Here is a 9,017-nt window from a genome sequence, read left to right on the forward strand (position 1 = left end):
CCCGCGGTTAAGCGGACTTATGGCAACGTTCCCATAAGTATACGAATAAAAAGAATATAATAATGCGAACGTTTCCTCAGATGAGTCAATACAAGCGAAACACGTGACCGTATAAAGGAATGGTTCTTCGACCACTCACGAACTGCACGTGCTCGGCTGATGTCACAAATTAATATACAAAACCACATCACTGAAGTTCTTGTAAACGCTGGAAACCGAATGCAAAAGTTTCATCAAAATTCACGACATCCAGCCAAATGTTGCCTCACAAGAGATATGGGCAGCATAATTTACACGCAGGAAAGCTTACAAAATATACAGAACCGAAGCAGAATATACAGAAAATAAAGTAGCGCATATAACGTCCATGACAGAGCGCAAAACCACGGCGGCACATTTAAACATGTGATATGGCACTAACTGTACATAAACGAGTGCACTAGTAGGCGAGAGGTCACGCGAAGAACGAACATTTTTTCTCCGGGTTCATTTTGCTGCCCTTTGGACACCTGAACTCATCGGCGAAAGCCCAGGAATTGCGAACGACCTTGTTGCAATCTGCAGCGATGCTGTTTCTACCACCGGGGCTAGCGCATGCCATGTAGCATAGCGTCATGAAGAAAACCTTCAGTTCCGGCAGATCCTCGCTCAGGGCTGTGGGTTCGCTCTCGTTTCGAAAGCGCGATTCCTCCAGCGCGGAGTAGGCAATCTCCAGTGCGGGCACGTCGGGAAACGCGCTCCCGCTGTCATCGGCGCCGTGCTGGCATTGCGACCTGGCTCTGTACGCCTCTAACGCAGGAGCCGAGAAGGTGGAGTCGTCGAGCGCGATACCGTTGGGCGCCCACCTGATCCCTTCGTCGTCGATGGCCCTGACTAGCTGCAAAGCCACGAGGAAGAGCAGGCCGCCATATAACATGCCCTTGGTACCATGGCTGTAGTACGCTGGCTTTGCGACGGCGCCCATCGCCACTTGCACTACGTTAGATATGTAGTCGTAGTCAGCATACGTCGAGAAGTGGCTCCCGAGCAGCAGAAGCGCCTCGCTGAACTCCGGCGTCCGGTTCATTCGGGCTGCAGCTTGCAGCGCCTGGATCCAGTATTGGGCAAACGACGGCGCTTTCTCGGGAAAGTTGGCGTAAAGTCGCTCAAGCATGTCGTTGTCCAGCAAAGACTGCGGCGGCCAGAGGGCCATCCGTATGGAGGCGACCTTGTCGACAGCCCTCGCCCTTTGCTCGTCGCCCATCCAGCGGGCGCTGTTGATCTTTCCCACCGCTGTCGACATGAGGCTCTGAAAGCCGGCGTCGATCGCCGTTCTGTCTTGGTCCGTGAACCGGGCGTGGAAGCCGAGGGCCTGTACGAGCACTTTGTAAGCGGCCTCTGTCTTGTGCGCGCAATAAACCGGCAGGTACTCTTTCGCCTTCTCTCTGCTGCCGTAATAGCCCACGAGAACGGAGTAGTCGGCTACGGGGGCGTAATACTGCAGAGCCAGCCACGTTATGTGCATGTTGAGCTGCACTACACTGTACTTGGCCAGTAGCTCAGAGACCGTCCTGATGTACGATACGTCGCTAACGGCAATCTCGTCGTCGTCGGTTAGCGCCGGCTGCAGCGACATGCCTCTCTGGAAGGCCTGGCGCCACAGGGTGACGGAAGCGTTCGGAACGTAGGCGCGTACTTTGCCAAAGGAAAACAGCGCGGGGCTCTTGCGAGGGGACGCGGCCATGGCTTGCAAGCTGTTGAGCACGTCTTCTTCAATCCTGAGTACCTCGTTAACAACCTTCTCGTTTACATTTGGGCGAGTGCTGACATTTGGATACAAGAATACCAGGTACTGCTTCCAGTACTGGACATAGCACTGTGCGACCGTCTCGTGTTGATTAAGCAGAATCGAGAGGTACAGACCCGGTCTGACTAGGATGCGTCGCTTGCCGCTGAGGGAGGACTCCAGCATGTTGACCGTGATCCAGAAGTGCAGCTCCCACTTGTAGCTCAGCAAGACGAGCATACTCAACGGATCCTGTGGCTTCGTGGGTGGCTTCGGCCATTGCATATTGTACTGTTTGATGTGGTTGAATATTAAGGCCATCTGCGAAAGATTTGCAGGGAAGTAGTGCCGGCACATGGTGTACATTGCGCGCGGTTTCCTTGCCGCGGTAAGGCTTAGCGCGCCCCTTCTCAAGGTGTTGTCGAAGCGGTCGTACCAGGTGAAGCGCAGGTCATCTATGACCGATCTTGCTTGTTCCCTGTGCGTCCGCGACGCCCGCCACGCAGAACACACGAAGGCAGCGAAATCCTCGCAAGGGTCGAGCTTCGGGTCGAGGCGGCTGGTGAGCAGCATCGCGTGCTGGTCGCAGTCTTTGGTTCGGCATAGGTTGGAGGCCACCGCAATAGGCTTCTTCGCGATGGCTACGAACACGGCAAACATGAAGAGCACGCCAACGCCCACACATGCCACGGTGAATGTGATTAGCTTCCTTGTCGGGAAATGTGTCGGTCTTGGCGTCCCTGGCTCCGGAGTCGTCTCTGCCTGCAAGAAAAGTTATTGCAAATGCGATTAGATCAACCAGTGCCTGTCCTGCTTGGCAAGTGAAGTTCGCCGATTGTCTGCCTACATGCATCAACGTCTGACCCTCCTCCAAATGGAAGCTTCGATGCCGCGTAGGATGTTACGCAGTGCATGACGCAACTCACAAATTTTCCGAGATTCTCCAAGGAATGGTACAGGTCCGCAGCAGTGCGCTTCCTGGTTGGGACAGCAAATGAGGCCTTGGCTTTGGTGGCGTGTCCGTGGTTGCTTTGGCTGCCCTGTAAGCACAGGTTGGCAGCACGTCAGTGTTGAGCGCGAGAACACGTTAGCATGCCACAATGGTGCTTTCGCGTCGCTCTTCTACATTTTCAATTAAAAAGCAAACTAGCTGTAAGGAATAAGCCAATGCTCTAGGGATGCTGCGTTATCCTGTTGCCATAACGCACGACCACATAATGCTGCAATAAGCTAGAGTAGGTCAAGTCGGTGTCTACGGTGTCTGTCATACGGTGTCTTCCGCGTTTATGTATCCAACATAAATCGTTTTCCATATAGCTTATTCACCACCCCCTTTTTCCCTTTTTGTTAAAAGCACAAGACAATTAACCTGAAATTTTAATATGTATACCAAAGGGTGGCCCATTGCCCTTTAGAGAACAAACACATACGATAAGATCTGCAACTCATCGTCAAAGAACATGAACCGCATTTATGCAATGGTATTTCTTTTGATGGCGTACAGGCACGTACCCAGGATTTTTTTTCGGGGGGGGCCCAACACCTCCATCATCATCATCATCATCATCATCATCATCATCATCATCATCATCATCATCATCATCATCATCATCATCATCATCATCATCATCATCATCATCATCATCCTGTTTTATGTCCACTGCAGGACGAAGGCCTCTCCCTGCGATCTCCAATTACCCTTGTCCTGCGCCAACAGATTCCAACTAGCGCCCGCGAATTTCCTAATTTCATCGCTCCACCTAGTGTTTTGTCGTCCTCGATTGCGTTTCCCTTCTCGTGGTACCCATTCTGTAACCCTAATGGTCCAACGGTTATCTAACCGGCGCATTACATGACCTGCTCAGCTACATTTTTTCCTCTTGATGTCAATTAGAATATCGTCTATACCCGTTCGCTCTCTGATCCAAACCACTCTCTTTCTCTCTTAACGTTATGCCTAGCAATCTTCGTTCGATCGCTCTTTGCGTGGTCCTTAACTTGCTCTCAAGTCCCTGCCCCATATGCACTGGCAAAATGCACTGGGAAATGCACTGGCAAATACATTGGCACTGGACATATTGTACTGGCAAAATGCACTGACTGCACACCTTACTTTTCAATAATAACGGTAAGCTTCCAGTCAGGAGCTGGCACTGTCTGCCGTATGCGATCTAACCTATTTTTATTCTTCTGTGAATTTCCTTCTCATGATCAGGGTTCCCTCTGATTAATTGACCTAGGTAAACGTACTCCTTCACAGTCTCTAGTGGCCGACTGGCCATCCTGATCTCTTGTTCCTTTGCCCGGCTATTCATCATTAGCTTCATCTTCTGCATAATAATATTCAACCCCACTCTTACACTCTCTCTGTTAAGGTCTCCAATCATTTGTTGTAACTCGTCTGCGTTGTTGTTGAATAGAACAATGTCATCGACAAACCGAAGGTTGCTGAGATTTTTGCCGTCGATCATTACTCCTAAGCCTTCCCAGTTTAATAGCTTGAATTCTTCTAAGCACGCAGAAAATAGCTTTGGAGAAATTGTGTCTCCCTGTCTGACCCCTTTCTCCATAGGTATCTCCCTGCTTTTCTGTGTAGAATTAAGGTAGCTGTAGAACCTCTGTAGATATTCTAACGCGAAAGACGAGTCAGTAAGACGAGAAACTATTTACAGATTATATTTACAACAACGGTTGCAGCGCTGACCGGTTAGATTCACAGCGCGAACCCAGTTCGTTCTTCCTCCTCTTTTCTGGAGTGATGGCGCCTACGCGCCTCGTTCAAACAAACAAATACCTCACGCATGTAGCAATATTTTCCAAGCTTTTTACGTAAGCGTTCTGTACTCCTTGATTACGTAGTGCCTCTACGATTGCTGGTATCTCTACTGAATCAAATGCCTTTTCGTAATCTATATAAGCCACATAGAGAAGCTTATTGTACTCTGCAGATTTCGCGATAACCTCATTGATGACATGGATGTGATCCATTGTAAAGTATCTCTTCCTGAAGCCAGCCTGTTCCCTTGGTTGACAAAATTCAGTGTTAACCTTATTTTATTGGAGATTATTTTGGTAAATATTTTATATAATACTGGGAGCAAGCTAATGGTCCCATAATTGTTCAATTCTGTAACGTCTTTTTTTTTGGATTAGTATAATGTCTGCATTCTTCCAGTTTTCTGGGACCCTTGCAGTCGATAGACACTTCGTATAAAGAGCCGCCAGTTTTCCAAGCATGATGTCTCCTCCATCTTTGACTAAATCGACTGTTATTCCACGTTATCCTCCCGCTCTTCATCGTTTCATGTCTTGCAGGGCCCTTCTGACCTCATCGCTAGTTATAGGAGAGTTTCTGTATTCTGTTCATTACTGCTTCTAAGTGAACTATCGTGGCTCCTCTGGGTACTGTATACAGGTCAGCTTAGAATTTTTCCGCTGCTTTTACTATATCTTCGAGATTGCTGATGATATTATCCTTCTTATCTTTTAGTGCATACATCATGGTTTGTCCTATGCCAGGTTTCTTTTTTACTGATTTCAGGCTGCGTTCCTTTTTTACGGCTTCTTCAGTTTTTCTCATGTTATAGTTTCGAATATCAGTTATTTTCGCCTTGTTGATCAGTTTTTACAGTTCCGCGAATTGCGTAACGCTGTGCGGCCGCCAGTCCCATACAACAGCGTAGAGCGCAGGACTGTGCGATTCTAGACGTACTCCGCTCACTGCGAAAGGTTAGAAAAACACCCACATAAGCACAGCAGAGAAGTGGCTACGTGAGGCGGTTCGACCGATAACTGTAGAAGCGTCATTCAAAGCAAGTAATTGTTCTCCACTTCCGGCGGCGTTTTCTCTACTTCCTTTTTAAATAAAAAGATGCTGATCCATAAATATTCTCATAAACAACAGTTAACTTTTTTATTATTCGCTTTTGCTTGCAGTTTGGTTGTTGCCTCCGGCCGCAACTCTCTCGCTTAGCAGATCGCTTAATTAACTTAACTCCTTGCTATTTTTGTTTCCAGTTGCCAATTTTGAACGAAAAGTGCTATACAGTTAGGGAAAAACAGACGAGGTAACGGGTGACAGTCATCTTGCTTATGGGTTTAAGGGTTATTGCAGGGTTTCATGATGGACGCTCTTTCACATTATTTTATTTCCCATCTTAACTAACCCATATCATGTGTATATGGTTCCGGGCATCTGCCAGCGTCGCGGCAAGCCGTAACTCAAGGAAACAATGAAGCAAAGGGATAAGTTAAACGCAATTGGCGTTTTCTCCGGCCGCAACTCGTTCCATGAGAGTACAGACCAGCTGAGTAACAGCCGCATCCCTCTCCTGGTCCCAGGATCAGCCTAAACAAAGAAGGTTGAACTAACAAAAGCAACAGCTATGCGCGTGACGGTCGAATAGATGGTGACAACTGAACGTATCTCGAGTTAATCGCGCGGGTGCGGAATCTACGAGAAAACTGTCATTCACATTACAAGAGATGCCGATAACTACCGCCATCTAAAAGTAGTGAAAAAGGCAGCATAATGCTGACCAATGACCAGCTGCGAAGTCTCAACATTGATCTGGCGGCGCTTTAGGAATGTGTGAGGAGTGGTGGCGTGGGTGGGCAAGGGGGGAGGGGGGTTATGCCACTTGATTTCGGGGGGGGCCCGGGCCCCTCCGGGCCCCCCCCTGGGTACGTGCCTGATGGCGTAGCAATACCATGGTTATGCAGTGCCTGTCCATGCCTCTCTCTGCAGAATACCTCCCCAAGTGTTTATAAGGAAACCACTAACGTATAAGTGGAGAGCTGAATCAGTAGGAATTCTTTCTGGAGTCTCTTTCTCTTTAATGCCTTGATGCTCTTTCTTGTGTGAGAGTGCTGTACTTTCTTGTTCAGGTGTGTTGTTCATTATCTGTGCATTTTGACCGCATTTATCTACATTGCTATGGAACCAGGTGACGTTGACAGAATATTGTTGTTCTAGTAGACATAAGCTGCTCTTAACTAAGATGCTCTAGACTAACATGCCTAAAGCTAACGTATTCCACATAATAACACACGTACTTGTAAACTTGTACGCTAACAAAAAAGCTTGAGAACAAGTTAAGGACCACGCAACATGCGATGGAACAAAACAAATTAGGCATATATACGTTAAGCGAGAGGAAGAGAGCGGTGCGGGTCAGAGAACAACGGGGGGTGGCCGATAATATACCGTTGATATTATGAGGGCAAATTGGGCCTTAGCAGGATATGTAACGTGTAGGACAGATAACTGGCGGTCCGTTAGAGTTACAGAATGGGTGGTACGAGTGGTGGTGGTACTACTACTACTACTACTACTACTACTACTACTACTACTACTACTACTACTACTACTACTACTACTACTAATAATAATAATAATAATAGTAATGATAATAAGATCAGTGACACAGTTTCACAAGTTAATGTGACTTAGGCAGAGCCAGTAGTGCAGACATTATCAGTTTTACGAGAACGTGTTCATGCTGCATTACCACAACTGCTTTGGCCGCCGAAACGTCGCCGTGCGTCTTGACCTGCGGTGACTGTTGGCTGGGCGCCTGCTGCTCGAGCTCCTCCGCTGCGGTACCAGCGCGAGCCTGCGCTGCTGCCGGCGCCTCGGCGGGTTTCTCCCGGAGCTCGTCCGAAACACCAATATGAGGCGCGCGGGGTTCTTGCCAGGTGTCGACAACACTGGCGATCGCGAGGTTCGCGCGTACTCCCGTGGCCACGTCGAGTCTCGGGGACGAACCGCCTAGCGGCGATGATTGAGCCGACGCCACCGCGGACACGGGTTGCAGTTGAAGCTGGAACTCGGAGCTGGTTGATGTAAGCTGCGTGGGCGTTTTTCTTTATGTGTAGATTGCTTAGAGAACGACCTAACTCGCCGTTAGCATATTTATTTATTTATTTCGAATACTCTTCAAGGCCCGAAGGCATCACAGAGTGAAGTTGTCTAAAGAAATGCGACGTACGCAGAAACAGTTAACAAACGGCATGGTGCACGGCAGTCTTAATTGAAGTTGATGAACGCGGGACGACGGTTCCAGTCCACGCGTGTGCTGGGGATACAAAAGTGGCTCAACAGGTTCGTGGCGGCAGGTTGGCACTATCTACATTGAAACTGTGTTCTGACCAAGGTGAAATGTATGTTGTGCGAAGGAAAACGGCGTCTTGCAAAATTCGGTTACGCTGGTCGATTCCATAAAAAAAAAAGAAAGGTCAGACGCGACAGCGCTCATATGACGCGCTTAAAGTTCAGGCACTGGCCTGAAGCGAATAGTCACTTTTATTTATTTATATCACAGCATTTCCGCGCATGTCTCAACGCATGGGTGATGCCCTCTAGATTGCCCGTCCATTGCACGATAACCTATTGCCGCTTCATTTTTCTCCTATACGAGCTTCCCTGCCACGTTGCTGCCATCATTTGCAAAAAGTTGCTCATAAGTTACGTTCTGACTGAGCTTTCCATACTAGAACATCTGCGTCTTTATTACATCAAACCATGTTTTCATCTTATTAATATGTACTGATTTATTGACTGTGTTTATATTATATTCGAAGGCCTGTTTTTGCTAGTTAATGTCTTACCGTATTTAGGTTTAAATGTATTTTCACGCGTGACTTTCTTCGATTGAGCACTTATTTATTGAAAATACCTCAAGGACCCTGTGCACAGCGTTTTACATGAGCGGTGGGCGGAGTTGATGTTTACGGAGAGATTCTCAACGGCGGCTTTGAACTTAACAGGGTCGACGTGAAGGACAATGTTCGTGGGATGATTGTTCCAGTCGATGGCTATCTTGACAATGAACCACTGAAGGTGCGTGACGGTGTGTCATAACTACAGCGAGCGTTGCAGCTACTCGCCTCTTCTTCGTCGTCTCATGCTGGGGTCGGTTGACATTTAACTGTTGCAACCGCGCTTCGTTTCGCCATTCTTTCGCGGTGTATCTCGTAATTACGCCAAACACAGCAGCAGACGAGGACGAAACAGCAGGTGATTAGTAGCAAATGCTTACGCATCATTTACATAAACCGTACAGATGATTGTACGCGTAGATATATTAATTACTTTGCAGACCGCCTCGGTGGAGGGTATTAGATGAAAGATAGGTTACGTTAATGCAGTGTACTGCTTACAAACACATCAAATATCTCGAGCGGCCAGCCGCGCGGTAATTTTTGCGCGTATTTAGGGTGTTTAAATACAGGACGTCTACAAGGAATAGGC

General features: G+C 48.0%; 1 protein-coding gene across 1 annotated transcript in view; it reads right to left on the reverse strand.

The window, feature by feature from the left end:
- Window positions 1-454: 454 nt before the first annotated feature.
- The window catches only part of LOC140219086 (neprilysin-like), a 10,585-nt gene continuing 2,022 nt past the window's right edge, over window positions 455-9,017 (reverse strand). The window contains exons 2-4 of the mRNA XM_072288967.1: window positions 7,276-7,614; window positions 2,692-2,805; window positions 455-2,527 (exon numbers count right to left, since the gene is read on the reverse strand). Of these exons, the coding sequence (XP_072145068.1) occupies window positions 455-2,527; window positions 2,692-2,805; window positions 7,276-7,614 (2,526 nt within the window). The remainder of the gene's footprint in view (window positions 2,528-2,691; window positions 2,806-7,275; window positions 7,615-9,017) is intronic.

This window comes from Dermacentor andersoni, chromosome 6 (genome assembly GCF_023375885.2).
Source record: "Dermacentor andersoni chromosome 6, qqDerAnde1_hic_scaffold, whole genome shotgun sequence".
Lineage (NCBI taxonomy): Eukaryota > Metazoa > Arthropoda > Arachnida > Ixodida > Ixodidae > Dermacentor > Dermacentor andersoni.